At 35.9% G+C, this 25,270-nt stretch overlaps 1 protein-coding gene across 1 annotated transcript; it reads right to left on the bottom strand.

Moving 5' to 3' along the window:
- Positions 1–82: 82 nt before the first annotated feature.
- Positions 83–25,129, bottom strand: LOC138325990 (actin-binding protein WASF2-like). Its single transcript, XM_069272052.1, is given in 8 exon segments — positions 83–4,428; positions 4,805–4,862; positions 4,865–4,891; positions 4,894–5,796; positions 6,345–6,468; positions 6,703–6,856; positions 7,378–7,665; positions 25,008–25,129. Coding segments are annotated over 7 exon segments (1,713 nt in total). The 5' UTR covers positions 7,646–7,665; positions 25,008–25,129; the 3' UTR covers positions 83–4,249.
- Between the last annotated feature and the right edge of the window lie 141 nt (positions 25,130–25,270).

Here is a 25,270-nt window from a genome sequence, read left to right as displayed (position 1 = left end):
ACCTTTCCAAACTCCTTAACCTTGCAAATTGTTCATTAAAGATGATTTAACACAAACTCAAAGAAGACAAGAACACGTGTGAGTTGTTATAATGTGAAGCCAGATTTTATTGCCTAAATACAGCAGGAGGGTGCTATAAAGGGCACCTTGTAAGGTTATGTACAGAATACAACAGATAAGGGTGGACATTACACAATATACAGTGGAAGTAGCACTTTGTGTCCACCGGCTCAAAACCCTCACAAGAAACAATCTCGGATCGCCTCTATGGCCCCCAGACCAACGAAGGAATCACATTCTCTTTGTAATGCTGACTAAATCCACATCAGTACAAAAATTATACAAAGGCCCATATTATGCTTAAGACTCCAATTTTCATAATTTGCAGGTCACTTGATTTTTTTCAAAGAAAACCAAGTTCATCATAAAAAGTATAATAATAATATATTACGTGTGATTTCATTGTGTTATAGTATTTCCAATACAGTCCCTTAATTAAGTAATTCTTAAAGAAACATTAATTTGAATTAGCAACGTATCTGTTTTAGTGTTTAAGATTGATTACAGCTAAGGAATAGAAGCTTATATAAATATGGGTATTTACAATGAGGATGAGATGCCCAAGTACAGCACCTTTAGGACACTATATCTCTTTGGTAAAGGGATTGGAGTATACAATTCACTTATCCACGCAGGAATACTTCTCGTATAAATAAGCATTTCTTGTGGAAATATAGTATCAAAATACAAGCCCTGATGTAAATCAATAAATAATAATTGAATAACAGCGAAAAGAAAGTTTCATAAGCATTATTTGCAAGGCAGGGTATAGTCAAACAAGTAAAAAGGCCTTGTGAATCAAATAGGAGCCTTTATTGAATTTCATCACTTTCACAGTTGTAAAGAATCTTATTGACCACAGCTCACATTACTTTTGTCAAACACTACATACTTAATTATGTACTTTGATTTACATGTGATCTTAAACATTTATGTTTCCTCTTTTGTCCAAAGTAAGATAAAGTAACAATGCCTGAATACGATATCGCCTAGATCCAGCTTGGGTAGCTTCATTGGTTTATATTTCCTGTTTAAAGCTTAAATCTTTGGAGGAAAAAATTCAATGGTGATATAAACAAGCAGTGACATTAACCACAATAAGTGCCTTACAATGTAAGTGAACCACTTTTCAATATCTGATCTAGCAATAACGGAATGAAAATTTACTTACAGTATCGGAAACAATGTCAGACTAGAAGCAAGAACCTTCAGTTAGCTTTATAGAAGTGAGAGGACTAGAATGGAGACTTAAGGAACACAGAATCTGGAGAGAAAGAATGCAATAAGTCTGGCTTTTAAAAAGTTCCCATTTCTAATCACTACATCAAGTGTTAAAAATATTGACATAAGAAATTTTCCACTTATCCTTTCATCATCCCCACCAGATATTTTGACTAATCCAAACACTAAGTTGGAAAAGCCATACCAATGTGGAGGATACATGTTTTATATATAAAGAAAACACCACATCAGGCACGCTACAATTGCATTACACTTGGTTTAAACTCTGACCTGTAATCCCTCAGAAACTATGATGAATAGTTCCTCTAATGATATATGGACAAGTCTACTATGACCTGTGGGGAATGACAGATTATAAATAGTAAGTAAGAAATGATGAGAAACCACAGAAACCATAGTATCAATGAGATATAGATATAATTTCTGACCACTGATTCGCCTTACATTCACATACACATTTAAGTCTTAAAGAACTGGGATTATATGTAGTTCCTCATTATATAACTACACATTTGTCGTCCTATAATACACAAGGACAGACAACACACCATCCGAACACCATTGCTCACACTCCCGTATATGTATATATATAAACTTAAAAGTTAGATATTCAAAGTAGATTACACATAAAAAATACTGTGTATATTTGTATACCCTAATACAAATGAAGAGTTCTTCTATATTTTAATTAGTAAATACTTGCATACAAAATATTCTCTAATCCTTTGTAGATTTCTGATATTGGTCTCCAGAATAATAGTCGAATATCTGTATACAAGAAACAATGGATGCTATAATTATTTTCATGACAATAAAAGACATGATGAAACTGTGAGGACATGAATTAAAGAACCCTTATTTGTTGAGCAGTCTGGCCTGAGTGGTGTATACCGGGATAGACAAAGCTCATGATATTGCACGAATGTTTTAACATTATAGATTACATACATTCTATCTATGTACAATCTTTATACTTCAACATGAGATTACAAAAAAGGATTAGTATCAACACACATACCTTAAAAGTTCTAAATTACTGAAAAATTTGTGTTAAAAGGAGATAGCATTGATCTTTTTTATGTTTTTTCATTTTCTTAAAGAAATACCATATGGAGGTAAATTTGATTTCCAATGCACAATCTTTGTTCTCTCATACTGACCATATAAAATTAGTTTCTTAACTAATTACACTACTACAAACGCTAAATGGCATTTTAAACAATGCTTTTAATTTGTTGGTCTCTCCATAAATGGAAATGAAGACAAAACAAAAGGTTTCTTGATGGGAAGACAAAGATCTCACCAGCAGCTAATACCAGGATACATATGAAAATACAATAAACATAATCTGCGATTTACGTCATTGTCATGAATCTCACAATTAAATATATAAAGCCAGTCATAGGGAAATGTGTATGAGATACTTAGCACAGAGTTACTCCCCCTTAATGACCTTGGACCGGTGTACAAAGTTTCTCCCCCTAGTGAACATGGCAAGATGTACATTGTATTTCAACTAGTGTACCTTGGTCAGCTGTATAGGGTCATTCTCCAGTTGTACAATGGCCAGTTGTGGTCAGCTGTATAGGGTCATTCTCCAGTTGTACAATGGCCAGTTGTGGTCAGCTGTATAGGGTCATTCTCCAGTTGTACAATGGCCAGTTGAACAGAGTTGCTATTGGTAAAATTTTACAGAGTTATATCCGTTGATGTTCAATTAGTTAGGAGACAGAGCAGCTCTAGGAGATCAGCTTGCCCAAGATCAATCTGTAGGAGACCGATCAGTGGGAGAGATCTCTGTCAGAAAACTGGTTCATAGGGGGCTTGTCTGTCTGGCCTGGCCTGTAGGAAAATGGGCTGTCGGAAACCAGGATGTAGGAGATTGGTTGGAAGGCTCAGTAGGATCTGGAGCAAATCTGTCTGTAGGAGGCTGGCCTAAAGGAGAATGGCTTGTGGTAAGTCAGGCATTGGAAGCCTGGTCTATGGGAGACCCGTCATTGGGTGACTGGTCTGTGGGAAGCCAGCCTGTAGGAAGCCAGCTTTTGGGAGCTCTACCTATAGAAGGCCAGCCTTTGGGAGCCTGGTCTGTAGGGGACCAGCCTTTGGGAGCTCTGCCTGAAGGGGCCAGTCTTATGGAGCTTGGCCTGAAGGGGGCAGTCTTTGGGAGATCGGCCTGTAAGAGACCAGCTTTTGGGAGCTTGGCCTGTATGGTGCCAATCATTGGGAGCCCCCGCCTGAAGAGGACCTGGTTTGTAGAAGGTTGGTCTGTATGGTACTGGTCCGAGACCCATCTGTAGGAGCCTGTCCTGTATAGGAGTCTGTCATGTATAGGAGCTTGCCCTATAGGAGACTGGTCAGTAGGAAAGAGGTTCTCCATGAGAGATACATGATCTATAAAACAATTACATACATAAGGGTTAGTACAGTACCATATAAACAATACTCAAATCTGAATAAATCATTACAAGCAAAATATTAAGTAAAACATATGTTCATATGGCAACGAAAGCCATAAAGTGCCTGTCAGTAGATAAGTAGGAGCTATTCCGCCACTATATATATAGTCCTTGGACTTATACAATACAGCTCTCAGGTCACTATCAATTTCTGGTCATTTTGTTAATATGACTGGTCACTGTTCACCTCCTCTCTGGTCACTCTCAACAGAGTAAGTACATCACACATGAACAATCAACAACACCGCCTGCTTCAGCGCTCATGACGAGCATGACTGAGATACAAACAGTATGATGCTTTGCAAAACAACTGGTGACACAATCGATATTCCTTCAAAACCAACTGGTTCAGAAATCAAACCTTCCCACCACAGACATCTAGGCAGACCTCAAACACTTCCGGGTAATATTGCAAGCTTAAGGATTATATGCCTGATTGACCAAAGACATTCCTGGGTATAATGCATCCATAGTAACATAGGATAATCCTATCAATTCCAGTCATCGTCTGATGAGCCATCTTCACTTTCAGTGTCGCTTGTTTCCATGGCTTTGCGTCTAACCTCGAATGCCCGGTTCATGATGGAATGCACATCAAAGCGTCCGGTCGGCGTCCTCTTCTCCTCCTCTTGTTTCTTTCTATCTTCCACCTTCCTCAGCTGGCTATATACTGTTTAAGAAAGAGAAACATGCAACATTATTGAAGAGTATTACTACATTTTTCAAGATTATTACTGATAAACGAATTAAACTTCATCATTACAAAAGCCTGATTAACACTAACATTTCTTTCATTTATTTTTGTTTGTTTCAAAATGAAAAACCTATAAGATTACTACATGTATACTGTAAACAATTAGCCGATACATTTAGCCACTACCAGATGACACATTTAGCAAATTTACCACTGAAGTGACAAGCTTTGTGGACATCAGATAAATTTAGCATGCATCTCATTCAGTCAGTATGCACACTTACATAAGTTTAGTAAACTAGAGATTGACAGTAGTTAAGCTTCAAACTTGTACTTCTGTATGAACACTTACATTCTTTGTTGCGTATCTCCTCCAGTAAAGCGCTACGACCACTGCCCGGTGGTGGTGGTGCTCCGGCATGTTTCCTGTTGACCCTGTGTAGTCATTGAGCTAGTTGATGAGGAGATGGATGCTGTGTCTGGGGCCATATGACCAATGCCATTCAGTTTGGTTTCTGCAGGTGGAGGGGGTGGGGGTGGAGGAGGAGGGGGAGGGGGTGGGGGCAAAACACCCATGCCAGGAGGAGAGGGTGGAGGTGGCAGGTTCACTGGAGTGTCTGGTGTCTGCGAGTTTGGAGGAGAAGGTGGAGGTGGAGGCAGAACTGTGGAGTCTTGTCGAGCAGGACTAGAGTGGTGTGGTTGGTGTGCAGGGGATTGTCTGCTGTTCTGATGAACCAGCGGATGTCGGGCTGGCTGAGGGGTTGTCTGGGGGCTGGGGGTGTATGACATGTGTGGGTCAGGTGGTGGTGGCGGTGGAGGCAAGCTATCACGAGTTGATGGACTCTGTCGGTCACCCATTGGAGGAGGAGCAGGAGGAGGCTGTGAAGGTCGGGCAGGACTCTGCATCACATTGTGCGGACGTGTAGAGTTTCTGTTTGGTTGGTGTTGTGGAGAGGAGTAGTGCTGGTGGTTAGTGCTGGGAGGAGTTGGGAACTCCTGCTCTGGTATATGCTGCTGTTGCCCTTGTTGTTGAGGGTAGCCTTGTGGCTGTTGTGGTGGCGGACCAGCAGGATGAGGCCCATTGGCTTGTTTCTTTGGATGGCCCTTGGCCACCGGACCTTGCCGAACATCCAGACTGCCAGGTCGTTGGTGCTGATCAATCTGACGGTTATCATTGTGGAATTCCTGTGAGGAGTAGTGGTTAGCTGACGGCTGAATTCCCAGGGCCCGAGGGTCCTTGTAATGTTCACTAAACTCCACCCCCTGTGCTGCGTGGGCAAACTTTTCCTTCTTTGTGACCACCTGACGAGGCCGTCGTCCTCCTGTTTGTTCTTTACCTGGTCTCTGTTAAACATAAACCAATTTAGATGATATTGACTTGTGTCTTTAATGCAGAAAATCTAATACATTCTCAACAGAAATCAACCAGGACAGTGATCGCATAAAACCATTACAACATCTTTATATAGAAAGTACCGGTAATGTAACGTTCAATCAAATTGTTGCTTTGTCTGAATTTTACAACAAATTACAACTTTGGTATCACTTTAAAATAAACTAACTAATGGACAACTAATATCCCCCGTTGCACAAATTTAGTAATAAGTCCATTAAAAGGGGACATTGCAGAACCCTATATAGTTTACTCAACTCCCCTTTATGTCAGGGTTTTGTGTACCAAATTTTATCAAAATCTGCCAAGCAGTTGAGGAGTAGTTTGCCGAACAAAGTTGTGTCTACAGACTTAACTTCATAGCGGGGGTATAACTATTTTGAACTTGTGTTGATTTTATGCAAGACTAATGACATAGGTCTAGGGAGTTCTGCTAGTCTGCAAGTAAAACATTCATATGGATTGAGTACCAGTAGATGGTACTACTTATACAACATACCTGTCGTTTCTTTTTTCGTAATTCTGTTCGTTTTTGTTCGATGTCTTTTTGAATCTCTGCATACCATAATTCAAAGAAATACCCCGGATCTGTATAAAACTTCATACTGTCCCTTCCATCCTCTCTGTAAATAAACATCAGAACACAATTACTCTCCAAACCTTGAACTTGAATAAACTACTGAAAACGATATTGGATTTTTGTCATTGGTAATTAGCATTTAAGTTAAGCAGGCTCTCAAATTTGACACAAATGATATACTAGCTGCTCAAATTCATTTAATAAAGGTACTTTACTTTTTGTTTATAGCACAAAAAAAGATCTTCCTATAACATGGTAAAATAGAACAGTTACTGACCTAAATACATCCAATTTGCCGAGGGCTGGAGGCTGGTCGCATTTGTTGTAACTATTTTGTATGGCGCGAGGAATAGTATTTTGTGATATCACCTGTTGGTCATGAGGCATGGAGCTCTTAAACGGCTTCTTCAAGTGAATATCTTGTAGAGACACTACAACAGCATGGAAAACATTTTGATGTATTTATAATACATTCAAATAAGTAAAATGAGAACAAAACAAGTGCCCTGACCGTTTTATTTCAGTGTAGCCCAGTCAGAAACTTAAGAAAGTTTATAGCAGCTAATTATCTTAATAAGCATAACACATGTGATACGCAGAGAAAGTACACATACTGTAAATCAATCAGAATCTTAAACTATTTATTTCTGGGTGTAGAGATGAGTTCTTCATATTAATAAATCTCAACACAATAACAATGTTGTCTAATGGAAGAATCTAGGCACTGTACAAATCTTATACAAAATAGAGAAGTCTTAAGGCCAACTACTTGTATTAATGCCCCGTCCCTCCTCTTTATAAAATGAAACTAGATGTGATAAGATGTGACAAGATAAATAAAATTAATTAACACAATATAATACCCCTCCCTCTATTTTATTGTAGAACATCAAATCCTGAAAAATCATTTATGAGTACAATCTCATGGATACTGAAATGGAATAACTTTTACCTGGTTCTACTGCAGCATCAAGCTGTGTGACCTTGTCACGAAGATGGTCGATTCGGTACTGAAGCTGGCCAGCCCGCTTGTTGAAAAGGTCTGCCTCAGCGGTGAGTTCCACAAACATGTCCTCGGCATGTTTACTCAGACTACTCAGCTGTAGGATGATGTTACTGAGCGTGTGATTGGTCACACATTCCAACTCGTTAGAGACCGACTTGTCCACCTCCTCGCGGCTCACCTGAGTCGGTTCTATACACCGCTGAATAAACGGCATAGCTACTTATTCTTCTGAACCTGTCAACAGAAAAAAAATATATTTCTGAATTAATAAACGACATGACTACTAATTATCCACAAGTGACACGGCTACTTTTCTTTAAAATCTATCAGTACATGATTTTATAACTGAACAGATATGTCTACTTCTTTTCTGGGAAGAGAGATAACGCAGTAAATGGCATGGTTACTTAATCTTCTCAATCTGTTTTATTTAATTCTTTGAAATCTGCCAATAAAATACAGATTGCTCGCATTATTTTGATCTCAATACATAGTACATACATTATATAAAATTAATCATTCATTGTATCTTTGAAATTATATAGTGTTCGATATTTATAGCTTTTTATTGTGTATTTCTACAGGAATTTTGGTATCTGGTAGGTATGTATGTACATGGATAACTCTGTATTGCTTGAATTGTGAGCTAGAGCTTCATCATATTGAAGGAATGATTACTATCTTGTTGAGTAACTTTGTTAGTTTGTACATGAGCTATATTATGTAAGGTTGAGGCAGTATCAGGTAGAGATCTGTGTTGTGTTGAGAGCTGTGTGGTGTAGGAGTCATATCAGTGTTGAAAGTATGTTGTAAGGCTGCGAGTTATAGATGCACTCACACCATACACTGGCAAGGTTTGTACTAAATACCACACAAGCATGAAAATCAAACTAGTACAGCAGCATTTTGTTCAGCCATTATCTACCATTGACGTTGTTGTATAGTACAGGGACTCTCCCTCCCCCTCTCTCATCAGATGTAAACACTGAAATCATCTAAATTTCTACACTGCATGGCTCTAGAATGTATACCAATACAGTTGCACCTCAGTAACTGGAACTGCCATACACAGTAATTTGATGAAGACCCTAGCCAGTGTAACTCCTTGTGTTTTGTCGGTCCCTCTTCCCTTCTTTCTACGTGAATAGTCGGGCAAAGAAAACCAGTCTAAATGCGTTCATTGGCCTTCCAAATGTTCTCACATATTAATACGACGGTCAAGTTCTGCTTACATTTCCCAGTTCTGACCACTGAAGTAAAGAAAAGTTGAAAGCATTGAAAGCGAGGCTGTGTGGAAATGTAACCACGGACATAGTGAGCCGGGAGGACGGTTAAGAATTTCCATACTTTAAATTAATTTCTTCGTACGCAGACAGATTTTGATGAGAGATTTTATTTTTCCATTTCATAAGAAATTATACTGGATACATTCACACCATTTTTACCGACTTTAGCCATCCTTGCCCGACTGTTCACTTTAACTGGAAGGCTCAGATTATTCAATTTTTAATATATGTTATACAGACTTTGAGATGACAAGGCTCAATAACTGCGGATAAGAATGTCTATGCATATGTCACTAGTTTAGATATGAACATGACATACCATGGGTGATATGTATGTACATATGTATATATGAATCAGATTTTGAAGATTCTATATCAGTATGTTTGTTCATATTTCAATGCATTTTTTTCACATCTGAACCTGTTAGAATTAACATAATATTATAAGGTATGTACATGTATTTGGTGAAACATACTTGACAAATGCTCTGATTTCAACTGAAAGATTTTTGTATTTGGTGAAACATACTTAGCAAATGATTTGATTTCAACTTAAAGATTTTCTAAACATTTCATGAAATATTTAAAACTTGCCAATTAAAGCTCTAAAAACAAATTAGGACTCCATCATTACAATTGACTGTCTACCAGTGAGGACATGGATCTATATCTGCTTAATTGAACTAATGATACATTCCCTTCGGTGTCATGAACACCTACTAAGTGTATTTATGACACGCTCTCTGTAATTATATATATGGTCGAACCTTCAGGCTGAGTGAAAGAGGGTGCCATACCTATAGTGGTGGTCTATTCTTTTCATTAACAATTGATAGGAGGTATGCACAGATATTAGTTTTGTCTTCTAGTAAAGACATCTGCATTGTGCACAAAGCAAAGGCTTAAAGGAAAGATTTAAGCTAATGAAAACAATTTTCAGTACTGTACTATCAGTGACCCATGTCTGTATTGATCTGGTGGTCTGGCTGTGTCAGACTGACCATTGGATGGACAGCCATCACACATCACACTTTATAGACAGCCTAATACACACGACTATATAGGGTTATAATTAAACCAGCCAATATAGCCTCTATTTGTACAACAAATTGGATTCTGACTCTAACACAGGTGATATGTAGGGTTGGCTATCTAGATAAATGGTCACATGTACCTGAAAACTGATATCACCATTCTAAACCCTTCCTCCCCTAAAACCATCCCAAAGCCATACCAACTAAATTATATGGCTTAATTAAGAACTAAACTCCATTTCCATATTTACTATCCTCAAATTAAATTGGCATCTGAATCCTTTCCAGAATATCATTCTACAAGATAAACTGCAAGTTAAAACAAACACAGAACAACACAATAAGAACTCAATCAAGAATAGGATGAATTTTATATAAAATGGTTTCTATATTGCTGTTTCAATGGCTCTTCAGGTAAATTAAAACATCAAAAACTCTTTAAATCTCCATTAAGCTGCATAACTTAGGATACAGTTTTCTTTTCACCAAAAAGATGTTGTATTACACTTGTCTATAGCTAGGAGGCAATTTCTTCTAAGCTGTAAGAAAGTGCAATCTCTTCTTTCTCTATCAAATATAGGTCATACAGCTTAGGGAGTATCAGGTCTAACTCGAGTGTGGGACTTCATTACTCATAACTTCCAACAAGTAATTATAGACTATGAATTTAATGATCGATGTTTACAAAATGGCATAAAAATATGTAGATCTTGGGTATAATAGACAAGAGGAGCATGCTGTTGATCAGATCATATTCTTCCTACTTAATAAGGTTGTACCGTGTATAAACTCTTACCCTCAAGAGCCCTACTTTAGTACATACTATACCCTTAAAATGACCCTACCTATCTCCATACATATTAAGTGTATATACGACCCTACATGGCTGCATATATCACTGGATGTGTATTGGGTTGTTGAAGCATGCACAGTCAGACCTGGGGTTAAAGATAAATAGGAGACCTCATGAACTTCATCTTTCATTTACCCATGTTAACTGACTATACACTCACTTTACAGTGAAGAGGCGGATTATAAACTACCATATAGATTGTTGATCCCAAAACAAGGACAACTAGTGTTACTGTAAAGAGCTCATTTAATTACTTTCATGTAAGTAATCATGACTGCAGTAACAAAAGTATCGTCTTTAATACAGCAGTTTGGGGTTTCTTTTTCAAGTCTTTCAAACTGAGAACTGAAGACAAGTACTGTAAACACTGATATCTCAATCGAATGGTTTGGATTAAAAGATAAATCACCCAATTGGAGTACCTGCTTGATTAAGGTTAAGGGTCAAAATGTAAGTCAATGTGCCCCACAATATGCTACCTCATCTCGGTAAACTTGAAACTCAACTAAGTAGTTCCTGTGACAAGAAATAGTGCTTGAGATAAAGAAATGATAAAGAAAATGCTGAAGGATGATTAGAAGGTGGACACACACACCCATCTGAAACCTAAGATGCAATAATAACTAGATTGATGTTATAACCCCCCTCCCCCTCTCTCTACAAGAGGAAATAATAACTTGCTTGTGTCTATCATTTAAACTTATGGTGTATATAATTAACTCCAAAAAGAAGCCCTGTGAGTTGAAATAATACTTATTATCAATGTATGACATACAGCAATGTACATATAAGCCCCAGAAGATAGACCATTCTACTGAAGTTTCTGCTATACTGGCCTCATTACATTATAAGTTTCCCACCTGTCTTGTTTATGTCTTAAACGTGTGATAATTGTATGTGTGAACTTTGTGTAACATTTCCTCAGCTGGTGTGGTTCTTCTAAACAAAATGTCAGTTTGGTAGAATTCCCAGCCATGTTCTGTTATCTTTTCTACAAAGCCATAACATTACACACAACTTTCAACCCTATATTTCCACACAGTAGCTGAAAAAACCCAACAAAAATACATTATTTACCCAACTTGTATCTAAAGGTCAATGGTTCTGAAAAACATACAGCATGCTTCAGACTGAAATATGTAAACAATAGCATATGCAGGGGAAGGCAAATCAGTAATGTATAGCGGAGACTCTTTTTAAATCAATCAATCATTCCATTCAATCTATGGGAGCCTTGTTGTATGCACTACACGTAAGTGTGTTTAATGGTGTTTTAATAACTTTGGTAATACCTACGGTCATTTAGAAAACACCACAGCTTGATGGTTAAGGAAAACCTGAAATTCCTGAGAAAAACCATCGACCCACAGGTATTACATTATATATGTTGCAACTATTCTATGTAATAGGCATGTGATCAAATATTAACAATGTCCCAGTTGCCTCAAGCGAGTTACAAATTCTTAATTTATGCTTACCTATTCAGATGATAATGAAGATATTAAAGATTCAGTCATTCGATCAAGTATGAAGAGGATATACTGCAGACTTTCTGTTTGTGTAGTGTATCCTATGTACATAGTCAGGTTACAGTATACAGCTACATCCTCATTGTATATGCATGAAGAGCATGGAATGAATATTTCTGTTATATCCTCTGTGTAAATGTATTGCTGTACATTAATTGTAAAATATCAAGACCTTGTATATATGTCAACCTGCCATATTTGTTGGTTGATCTTGTGAATGTCTGTAGCTGGACTTTGCTATGGGTGCTTTTGATTATTATTGCTATGTAGTCAGACATTATGAAAGATTTTTTAGCTATGTAGCAAAACTTGACATTTTGTTTGGTTATTTCAATAGCTCTGTTTAGCCAGACTTTGTGAGAGTTGTACATAGTTTAGCCATCTAGTCAGACCTTGTGAAACAAATATCCTGTATTAAGTTAACCACAAGGATATAACTGGTTCATTATACATGTTCTGGCAATATTCATGATAAATGGCATAACATAGATATCAATCTTTTTACTACCACACTGTGCTACATATATTAACTGACCACAAGCTCTCAGTATACACTGGACATTGGACTCAAGTTGACCTGCATGATCATGACAGAATTTTCTGTAAAATATAATATACATAAACACCAATGAAAACGTTTCATGCCTGCGCCAGAAGTTATTCCTTCAGGTATTGAAGAACAAAAATCCATTCCCAATATTACTCTGTAAGAAAATCAGAATGGTATATCACTTCTAAATCATTCAGCAGAGTTTGTGCTGTGCTCAAAACTCAAGCACAAACTTCGATAGATTTTGGATTTTTAATGTCTACCAATGCATTTCCTCACATACTTGACAGGATTATTTCACACTTGCTGGGGAAAAAGATAACCCTTACATTGGTTGGGAACAGCTCACATGAGCTAGATATCAAGACATCATAAATACATGTTGCGACTTCATCAATTTAAATATACATTGTATTCCTGTAATGATGGCACAATTAAAGGGACAATTCAATGACGCTAATTCTGTTACATAGCCACGATGCAAAATATGACATAAATATATTGTTCTACTGAAACATATAACAAGAAATATTGACAAATTTTACAACATTACTAAGTATTTCGATTGATACGATTAAGCAGGTACAACATGTACAATGTACCGATACCCAAGCCAAAGTCACACATGTAAACAAATGCATTACATAACCACTGAGGAGTTGATGAAATTACTTTTTAGACAAGAACATGCATCATAAGGTAAACACACTACTGTAAAACTAGAGCGATTGGAGTTGTTCTAGAAAAAAAAATCTTTACTACATTGGCAAGGGCCAGGGTTCGGCATACGAGACATCCGACCATTATGTGTATATGGCGGAGTAAGCGAGTTTGAACATTTCACATACATTTCACTACAATGGGATTTTCTGGCAAATCACAGTAAAACCAACTAATCTAATTTCTATTAGAACTGGTTTGTTTCTGAAATATGTGCAAATTTTAATGTACTCTTAGACTGAATTGTCCCTTTAAAATGCTTGTAAACTAATATTGCAGTTTTGTTTTTGAAGAACACGGAAAAAAAATAATCAAACATGGGTCTGTCAGGTGGACAGGGATCTCTCAACCCTTGTGTAAGATTTTGGCTATCAACACTCCAACGAAAAACTTTGTGTTGACCAGTTAAAATCTTACTCTTAGGTTGAGATATCCCTTTCTCCCATACTTCACAGGGATATCCCGCGTAGGGAAATGATATCTCTATATTACACAGGGGGGTGTAAGACAGCTCACACGCGCTAGACAATAACGTGACGTCATCAATACATTCGGCGTAACTGCGCTGCGCATTGTAGATGACGTCATCAATTTTGACACATGACGACGTTCCTGCGATAATAGCGCGATGAAGAAGCTGGAAAAAAGTGGAATCTCATTATTTTTTCTACTAAGTATGGGAGAAAAAGAATCTTACATGGGTCTGTGAAGTGGACAGGGATATCTCAACCCTTGTGAAAGATTTTTCAAAAACTTTCACTCGGGTTGAGACATCCCTGTCCACTTCACAGACCCATGTAAGATTCTATTATTCCACTTGACCAACACTATCAGTTTTTCACACACACATTATCTTTCCATTTTTTGTGTTATCAGAACATGTAAAATCCCTTTCAGCTTGGACACTCCCACAAGTCTGCACAGACATACATAAAACCATAGTGGACAGATATATTTAGATAAAAACGTTTCTTTTGGAGATCTAATTATCGCAACAAATGACTTTTTTTGGGATAACAAGATTTGAGTCCATAGTGTTGTCATGGCAACCTATTGGAGATTCACATGTGGAGAAATCCTGTCCTCATAGAAATGTCCCGGAAATCCATAGAAATTTCAGACGAGTCTTGTAAATATGCTGTAATCCCCTCCAAGGTTGACAGAGGAAACATTTGTACAACAGAAGATTAGTAGATTCAACTTCAGTATCATTTAATTTGTTAGTGGGTATACGTATAAAACAGGATGGGCCCTACATCAGGTTACGTGTCTCAACATCAGTGGTCTTACCAAAATTACAATTTACAGACTGGTCTCCCAATCTCATCAAATGGATTCCAGAGCTGCAATGTGGGAAAGCCCTCAACAACGATAATGAAAGGCTTAGACAGGCAGATGTAGCAGTGGTTATGAGTATATTACCTGTTGTAGAAGTAATTATATCCTCATAAATTGACTATCACAAAGAAAAGGGATATTTGTACTGTGCATACACAGATCATGTTATTTTCCTGTTAATAGGTGGGTTTTTTTTCTTCTTTTTTTTTTTTCTTTATTTAATTTTAGGGTTTAACTAATAAGTTTTGTAAATTAACTTATTAGACAGCATGTAATATTTACCATTATAATATAATACTACAGGAAATAACACCCTAATATTGTTGGTGAATCATAGACAACATGTGTTATTCTAAAACAGTTCTAAATATAAATAGCTTTAAAAATGTTTTAATGGAAAATGACTTCAAAATTCTATTTTACTTTCAGTTAAGTTTCAGACAAGGCCCCTGGATTGTGAAACAGTCTAAGTCTAGAACTGTCTTAAGTTAAGATTTAACCAATCACAGAGGACATTATTAAAACTCACGTCATTTTTGATTGGCTGAGCTAAAACTTGGACTGTTTCATGATCCTGGGCCTGGTCAGAGAAATTAAACTGTTTGGGTTAGAGCTCAAGGTGTTGAAGTACCAGAATTTCTATTTTTATTTATTTTGGTTTTAGTTTAGTTGTTTAATTTTAATTTTCTGTTATTTTGAATCTTTTTTTTTTACCCAACTGCATAATATAACTTGCACAAATCACATGATGATGACAATGACACCAATCATGCAGAACATGTCCGTAAATTTCAGGGTACAAGGATATAAAACCTAAATTTATTTACATATTAAAATTGGAAAATATATCCAGTACACACTAACAACATGATACATTTGATTCCTCTTTGTTACCAGGAAAATTACTTTGTTACAGTATGACTTCAAAAATATGATTTATTGCAGCATTATGTATATATACAGAATTCGTTTCTTCAGCATTTAACTTCTATCTTTATTATTGGCTACAGCTCAAAATATATGATATACATAAAGGAATGTGTGGTGTATATTACCACACCATTAACTTGTCTAAGATAGCGAGTATTTCTCAACGTTATATACATTAACACACCTGTGCTTGTAGGGTTTTCATCTTGTGTACTGCTCAACAGAACTACAGGTTGACTGATGCTGTTTGTTACAAGTTTAAATAACATCTTAAACAGTAACACACACATTTGCACACTTAATGTAAGGGGTTAACTTTACCACAATTATACTACAAGTTGCTCTACCTTTGCGTAGTGAGTTCAAAACCAGGTGTCTACTTATCACCGACTGTTGGTGTTGATTTAACTTCTGGTACTCCAGTTTTCATAAATCATTTACAAAACCCCATGTATGTTCTTTGATTATATCATGACTGTTGATAGGATACTTATAAAACAACATCAAACCAATTAATTTACCCCACTACATGATACAGTAAATGTGCCGAGATATACAGTACAGGTGATGACAGATTGATAATTATAACAGGTATACTTTACCACCACACAAGAGTGATAGTTTGTTTAGTAACATTTCTGATACATCTGTAGTCTACTCATGATATTATTGATGGAGCTGTCAGAAGTTATTCTACTGACAGACACCTCAGACTCACTCCAATGTAAGATCAAGCACATCTTTTAACATCATCATCATCTTAAAGATGCTCCACCGCTGACAAATGGTATATTTTCACTATCGAAAACATGAGCAGATGATTTAGTATTTTTCTTCAGTTACAAAAGTTACTTACTTTACACCATTACCACCATTGAAAAGTTTGAGTTTCTAATTTTACTTCAAGTTAAAAATATGAAAAATAATTAATTGCATCCCGAAAAAAATTCGAAGCACTATACCCTATATGGAATGAAGTAATGATTGTGCATGCACCAAAGGCGAAATGAATTATTTTTTCTTATTCTTTGTGTTAATTAGGCACAAATATACACGATTAAACACCAATAATTGTTCAAATAATAAATATCATTCATGCTCTGTCGGCGGTGGAGCATCTTTAACATTGACACCTGCATTATGTGTTTAACAGTCTGCCCCGGAAGCCTTTCAACCTGGTGTGTGTGAGCTTGAGACCACAGAGGAACAATTGCTCTCCTATTTCATGGTGTGGGACATAACAAACACACAAGACCATAGCAAACCAAAACTTATATATCACTACTAAAACAAGGTACCATTTAACAAAGCTGAAGGGCAATTAAACCAGGATTAAGCTTCTTCTTGCTCATTAATATCCCTTTATTATTGTAAGATTGTATCAAATCCTCTCACAATGACCAGTTTCTCTTTTATACAATCACACATCAATATCTGACTGTAAAGTCACTCAAGTACTCCAGCTTAACAAGTTTAATGTTACCAGGTATTAGCTTGGTCAATATCAAAAAAATACTTCATGTTCGATATAAAAAGCTTCATCATTAATTAGGTTGTCTTAACATAACAAGAGATCCCAGAGGGATCTTGGCGCCCACCAAATAATGATCTATGTCTGACAACAGAAAGAGGGATCTTTTCCCTGCTTTTCAAACTTTTACTACATACTATATATGAAACTTGAGAAAGATCCTTTCAGTAATTTCTGAGATATGTAGCAGTAACAAATTTCAATTATCACAATCCAAGATGGCTACCTGTTGATCATCTTGCTGACCGATAAGTCCGAAAATGCACTAGACCCCTTCAGGAACCTGCACATGAAATTTGAGAAAGATCCCTTCAGTACTTTCTGAGAAATAGCGGTAACAATCTTTAACTATCAAAATCCAAGATGGCCGCCGGTTGGCCATCTTGTTGACTGATTGATCTCAAAATGCAATATGCACAACTTGGGCCCTAGGGGAACCTACATATGAAATTTGAGAAAGATTCCTTCCGTACTTTCTGAGAAATAGTGGTAAAAATCTTTAACTATCAAAATCCAAGATGGCTGCCGGTCGGCCATCTTGTTGACCGATTGATCCCAAAATGCAATATGCACAACTAGGGCCCAAGAGGAACCTACATATGAAATTTGAGACAGATTCCTTCAGTACTTTCTGAGAAATAGCGGTAACAAACTTTAACTATCAAAATCCAAGATGGCCGCCAGTCGGCCATCTTGTTGACCGATTGGTCCCAAAATGCAATATGCACAACTAGGGGCCTAGGGGAACCTACATGTGAAATTTGAGAAAGATCCCTTCAGCACTTTCTGAGAAATAGCGGTAACAAACTTTAACTATCAAAATCCAAGATGGCCGCCAGTCGGCCATCTTGTTGACCGATTGGTCCCAAAATGCAATATGCACAACTAGGGGCCTAGGGGAACCTACATGTGAAATTTGAGAAAGATCTCTTCAGTACTTTCTGAGAAATAGCGGTAACAAGAATTGTTAACGGATGGACGGACGGCAGGACGGACGGACGGACGGACCGACCATGGACGAAAGGCGATTTGAATAGCCCACCATCTGATGATGGTGGACTTAAAATGAAGCATCTTTACTAGTTAGTAAGACTGAATTTTGAACTTGTAACAAAAACATAAAACAGTACACTAGTAAAATGAAACTGGATATATCTACAGTGTATTTAGAAGAAAGACTCCAGAGATGTATACATCTAGGTAGGAAGCAAACGTCCTGTAACAGCATCTATATCATATATATAGTAGACTGGTTATTTTGTTTCTTACAGAATGCATATACTTGTAGACAGCAACCGATCAATTTCCCTGACTGGAAAACTCATTGATAGAGACATTCCAAGGTAGGTCAAAGACTAATTCATTTAATGCTTCTGACAAAGATGTGACAAGTAAGTCTCTATATTTACCATATGACATATATAATTGTTTCCAGTTTTTGTTTTCACTACAACTGCAATTGCAACACTTTATGTACAAGTCATACATGTTGAAATCCAGACACAGAAAAACTTGCAGGGGAGCAGAAACCAACACATAATCTTTGTAAGATAGTACTGAGATAGGTATCTGGCGGCTCACTCAGATCAAATCATATATAGGTAGTTATTTGGAACTTGAGGTGTCTGGGGTACCTGCATCTGTCTGGCTAAAACATGTATAGCGATGTATCTGGGGGTTCTGACTAAGTTAGGTAGGGAGGGATCTGGCATGAGGACCCTGCCTGTCTAAAGACATGTAGACCAGGGGTGCTTGAAGACTATGTCTGACTAAGATATGTCTGGAAGAACAGCCAAAACCATGATAAACAGGAATCTAATAATAGAAAACTGAGTTTTTACCAACTTCTTCAATCACTAAAGCTGAATTTAGACTATATTTGTTCAAAGCAGATAAATGTACCATTAAATGGTCACAAGTCCCAAGGGAGACAACTAGTCCCTACCCAAGGGAGACATTTCGACATTCCTATCCCAGCAGCAGATTATAGAGCTTATAACATCTCCAGCGACAAGATCAATGATTGTACTAGAAACAATTACTACCAGGTCCAGGGTAAAATATCCTGGTTTATCCCTCCAGATGACTGGGAGTAAGACTACATCAGATCTGGTGGAGGAAACCTTACGCTGTGACAGATGGGGCGATCAATGATAGAGTGTACTGATAGAGGGGACACTTAGTCCATACATAATGTCAACACTATACACTCGACCTCCCTACAGAAAAACACTGGGTAATAGCCATTCATCATCTCATAACACAATCAAATCTAATATGACAGATATTGTAATCCAAGCATTTGAAATGATGATGGTCATAAAACTTTAAGGTGTTGAAGATTGAAGATTTATGATAGATTACAAATTCATGTAACATCAAACACACCATAGATATAGTAGAACCAATAGTATACAAGATAAGGAATAACAAGAACATCTAAGTGAACAAATTTTTTGATGATGTCCCAGAGATTGAAATGTTTATTAAGTTTCTCTCTGATGATCAGTGTAGTGTATTGCAACACTGCTACAAGTACATATGGTATATGATTATTACAATCTATAAATAGTGGTATCTGTCTATGAAATGTAGAAAAAAAAAAAAAACTCAACAAAAAAAGCATGAAAAGGTCACATAAACCTCTCTGTACTAGATGTTAAAGGTTGCTATCGGCAACACTGTAATTCCTACTGACTAAATCCACTTTGTTGTGTAGTCCTGTGCGAGACTCTCTCGGGGACCTTTGATCGATTGCAGTTTTATGAATGACTATGTAATTGAGCACACAACTGACATATCTGCAGCACAATTCCCATACAAAGCTGCACTTGATGCTGTGATGAGCACCAGAAAGACTGGTTACAGTATAATATTGTACTGACCTTTTCTCCGTCCTTACACGTATAATTACAGCTCATTACTGCCTCTACACCAGTGTTAACCATACCATGCATAACATGTTGTGTTGTGTGATTAACTTCTATATCTGTGTGCCGAGAAAACACTCAAGTTTAAAGTTTTATTTGTCTAAATTAATCGAACAATTTCATGGAGAGACAGATATACAATCAGAATAGACAGGTTGCTCTTACAGAAAGGTTAAATTTTTGCATCAAACAGTCATTTCAAAGTAGGATTTAATTAACTGTTTTTCTATTTTTTTCTTGAAAGTTGCCATTGAATTCAAATTACATTGATTACTGTTTTGCCAATTAAAGACTAGACAAGTAATGTATGTAGGTATATATACATTTACATAAACCTCTGTTACAGACAATTAGAATGTATAGATCCTATGACACAGATTGTGAGCTGGTCAATATCCACAGACTGTTATTTAACTCCGACCCAAGGTAATCAATTTGTGACAGTAATGGAGACCGTTGGGAGTTAAACTACTTTGAAATATTTATGTTGTTATCATTAAATTATATATCGGGACTTCATCTCACACATTATGAAAGAACATGACAAAACATAACTTCAATTTTTGTGCCATCCCCTGTAAATACATGACTATGATGTTATTGTCTTTCTGTAAGTGAGTCTTTAGGGTACCCGTTCTTCCTGTTAATATGTAGATACCATGTATATGAAAGTGACCAATCTAGATTTTAGGGGAAACAAACTGAACTCATATTTTTTCAACTGGGGAAAGTTAAATGAAATATTATAACAAGATCTAATTGTGACTGGTGTCGTCACATAAAGTTCCCTAATCTCCACATGTACAGAGACTAATTTGAAAAGAGTGACCTCCACTGAATGATGATGTGACATTATTTTACCGGTAAATACATTTATTTTATTTCTCAGAAATAGAGGTTGTGTTATAACAATGGAAACAATATCATTTATATATATAAAAAATACAACAAAAATAAAAGTGACCATAAAATGGATCCCTGCTGAACTCCAAGAACAAGGTAGAAAATCTGAAACAGTCAAATTCATTTTGTTTTTTGTTTTTTTTTTTGTTTTTGCATGATTATGGTATTTTTCACTTTACAAAATTTTGAATCTGATTTAAACTACATATTGAAACTGATTCCAGGCAAATTGGACCAGTAGATAAATATCTATAAGCAGTTCAATTTTGAACAATGTAAGGCTTTGGAGGCCATCTTGGATGCTGGTTGGTAAAAATGAAACCGGTCAACAAATCTGCAGGTCACCAGAAATGACCTCACAAAATTTTGCGGCGATACGACTTATAGAAAATGGTCGGACAAAGTTGCAGCAGAAAAACAAGAACCAAAAAAAGAATAAGAAACCGAGCAAACACAATAAGTTCCTCACTCCGTTGGTGGAACTTAATCATACTCATGTCCATATTGGTCACTCTAAAATTGGAAATTTATTTTTACATTTGAAGACTCCTATTTCAAGTCAAAATTGTATAATTTGTAAGGAGAATTGAAAAGAATAAAACAAAGACAAAGATTCCATGCAAGCACAATAACCAAAGAATTTAATCTAAAATTACAGAAATGAAATTAAAGACAAAAGGGGTATTTGCTCCTTTTGATCAAACTAACTACAGTACCCTTAATTATATATAAACAGCAGTAAATCCAAACAGGATTTATTCTATGTGTAATGTCTTAGTGTAAATATGACTAGACACTTTCAGTTTCATTTCCTTTATTTTTTTGCTCATGGATATCAAATTAACAGTCTGTGACGTTAATTCTTTTCTTTGTTGTTAGTCATTTGGACAAGTAAACCCAAAAATGTTACTAGTCCAATTGTTTAATCTCTAGTCTGAATAAGATATACTGTGTTTTGCTGCAGCAATCTGCCATGATCAGTTTACAATTTTTGACCAAAATTATAAGTGCAAATTCTCACAAAATGATGCATTAGGACTGAGTTAATCGTATACACTATAATAATGTGTTGAAAAATGCAATTGACCACAACATTTGTAAATATAGTATTTACTGATTTTAATCAGATGGGATCTAACCACTAGTCCAATCGGACTAATTCATTATAATTGGCAGTAGTCCGGCTGTAAAATTACTAGTTACGGGCATCACACTAGTGCTTAAAGTTGCAGACTGAATTAAAGCAACTTAACGTGAATATGACTTGTTATGAAAATGTCTTCCTGTAAATTGACTTCCTACTACAGTACAAAATGACTTTCTGTACTTTAGGCAACTTAATTTTGTTATCTATAAATATTTGTACTGGTATTTGAAAAGAGGACAAAGCAATTGAATTCAATGTGTATTCAAGAATATGTATTGGCAAACGTTCAGATTGTGAAATGGGTTGCTATGTAGTTTTTATCAATGTAATTTTGCTGTAGGAATGTAATCAGTGATAAAAAGCTACATAGGGAAGTAAAAGCGTCCTTGCTCATCATATATCACCTGTATTGTTGATGATGACAACAACCAGCTAGCAGTCACCACACTCAACAATAGTTAACTAACACTTTTAATCAGTATATCATATAGGTATACACACTAAACGTGGCTAAATTGTTAACTTTACACAAGAAACTATTCATGACATTAATTTCAATGGAAAAAAAAAATCATGTTATCAACTGATAACTACATACAATGATAAATACAGTTATCATCACGAGTATATAACTATTGAGTTCAACACAGAGATTTTAACTTCCTGGATACAAAATGGGGATAGATAATGTTTTGAGATTAAAATAGAAAACTTTGATAACACCTTCCCTTAATGCTCTGGTGGTATATTTGCTAGAGGTTTCACGTTCAATGTTCATAATTATACAATTCAGAAGAAGGCTTCATTCAGAAAGCACTGCAAAGTTGCTTGCCAAACATGACTTTTTTTTTCTCCCATGCATGTGTTTCAGTTTCGGAGTTTCCTTCCAACTATTTAGGATAAAACCAATACAATCTACAGATGTTAAAGATTTCCAGACTAAACAATCTACTTCATAACCTATTATTAAAGAAAGACTGTCACCCTCTACAACCTACCTAAAGGTCAATATCATAATGACTTAAACAAAATGAGTTATTGTGAAATAGCTATAGATTTATAACCCCATATTATCAAATTTTGGAAAACAGACAGGTCTTGGAAATAAGACACTGTTAATGAACACATTTTTTTTTATTTGGTTATGTCCTGCAGTGGAAATCAATGAAAATGTGTAAAATATTACAGAACTATGATAATGTTTCACTTGTAATATAAGTGTCTAGTCTCTGTGTGATTATTTAGAATTAGTCCATGTCATAGCTCTGTCTGGGGAAAGTCAAAGTTGTATTAAAAGGTTCCAGAGAGGCAGATTGATTTAACTAAATGAGGTCTAGATCTAGACCTTCAACAACATCAACAACTGCTTCAAACTCCATGAGAACTACAAACTAGATTGTCACAAAAGATGTTTTCTTTTTATTTTGTTTCTAGTCTTTCTAAACATGTCCAAAATAAGGGAAACTCTTAATCTGAAATATTTGATAGTTCAAATGCAAGCTAGACTTGTCACAATGTAACAAAAAGATATTTAAAAAAAAAATGTTTCTACATGATTCTAAAAGAAGGGAAACTCTTATCTAGAATATTAAAATTTTGATAGTCTTAACAAGTTCATTCTGGAGTGGTAAAACTAAGTATGATTTAGTACCTAAAATAGGTAGCATCTAATTTGAAAAATTCAAAATAATTTAAAGAGTTTTCTTTACCAACAAATCTTCAAAATCATTTTTTTTTCTAATCTGTTATCGGGATTTAAGAACTATTGAGTAGAAAATATCAGAACTACTACTAGTGGTGGGAGACATAAGTATATCACTTTTTCTATATATACTATTGATCCTTAGAACCTAAAACTAACATTACACTTATGCATTGTTTGACTGAGTCAGACTTTTATTTGGTTAAAGATACGACATTTCAGTAAACATGAAATTCACTTCCTGAATCATCAATCGAAATTCAATGATTCTTTCAGTCTTATATAAATCAGACTGAGTCAAATTCTCGATAAAAAATCGTCTTTTTCACAATAGTAAGTACAAAATTCGGGAATTCCCAATAATATTGCAACTAAAAATGAAAATAAATCAGAGAAAAGATAACAGAAACAGGCCAGCTTAATTTATATCTAGTACCAGTCCAGTTGGAAAACTTCAACTAGATGAAGCTTAAGGTGGTCAATATAATATAGATGTAGATGGTATACTTTATCAATACCAATCCTGTTTCCAAAATAATAATTTGAAATATGCACTCCAAGTGCTGGTATCATAATTTGTGATGATATTAACGTTAGACATCTAAATATACCAAGAATAAGGATATTTGTCAGCTTTATTTTGACCATAATTACAGACTATCACAGAATCAGTCCACTGTAGCATAGAAACAATCCATAGTTTGTATTGGGGTATGTTAATAACAATATTACCCGACTGTTGTTGTTCATTTTGCTGTTTACTGAAGCAGAGCAAAGTTGTTCTCCACACCACGGGTCACGAGAATGAATCATAGGCCCTTCTGCCTCTTATATGACCTAGTAACATTTCCAGGGCAACTTGGCAAAGATTTCAGTGTTTAACATCGAATTTCATTAAAGTTGTTGCAAGTGTTTACGTATGTAAACATGCGTGCATGTGTGTAAATGATGTGTGACCCAAATATTGAAATAGCAATGTCAGGAAGAATGACCAAGTTTGACAGTTCCCTGTGTATTGGGCACACCCCGGTAGTGGAGTTGATGTTATCGGCCCCTTGACACTGTTAACAACGCATGCAAGAATTTTTTCTGGTATATTTCAGTAAAATTCGGATATACTTACCACCATGCATGTATTTCCCACTCACATCCTCGGGTTTATTTACAAATGCAATCCTAGTACGATTTCGGGAAGTTCGCAAAAATGGCGATATTGAGATCTCGTGAAATTCCATTCCCGACGAGAGTCAAATTATTAATGATAAGAAAATGTTTGAAAATAAATAAAATAATTATTAGTGCTGATATATCGTAAAAAATAAGTATGGCAAAAATTGTTGAAGAGATCGATGCAAATTAAAATTTGAATAATTTAGTTTTACTTTT

Source organism: Argopecten irradians, chromosome 1 (genome assembly GCF_041381155.1).
Source record: "Argopecten irradians isolate NY chromosome 1, Ai_NY, whole genome shotgun sequence".
Taxonomy (NCBI): domain Eukaryota; kingdom Metazoa; phylum Mollusca; class Bivalvia; order Pectinida; family Pectinidae; genus Argopecten; species Argopecten irradians.
This window is presented reverse-complemented; position numbering and strand designations above follow the sequence as displayed.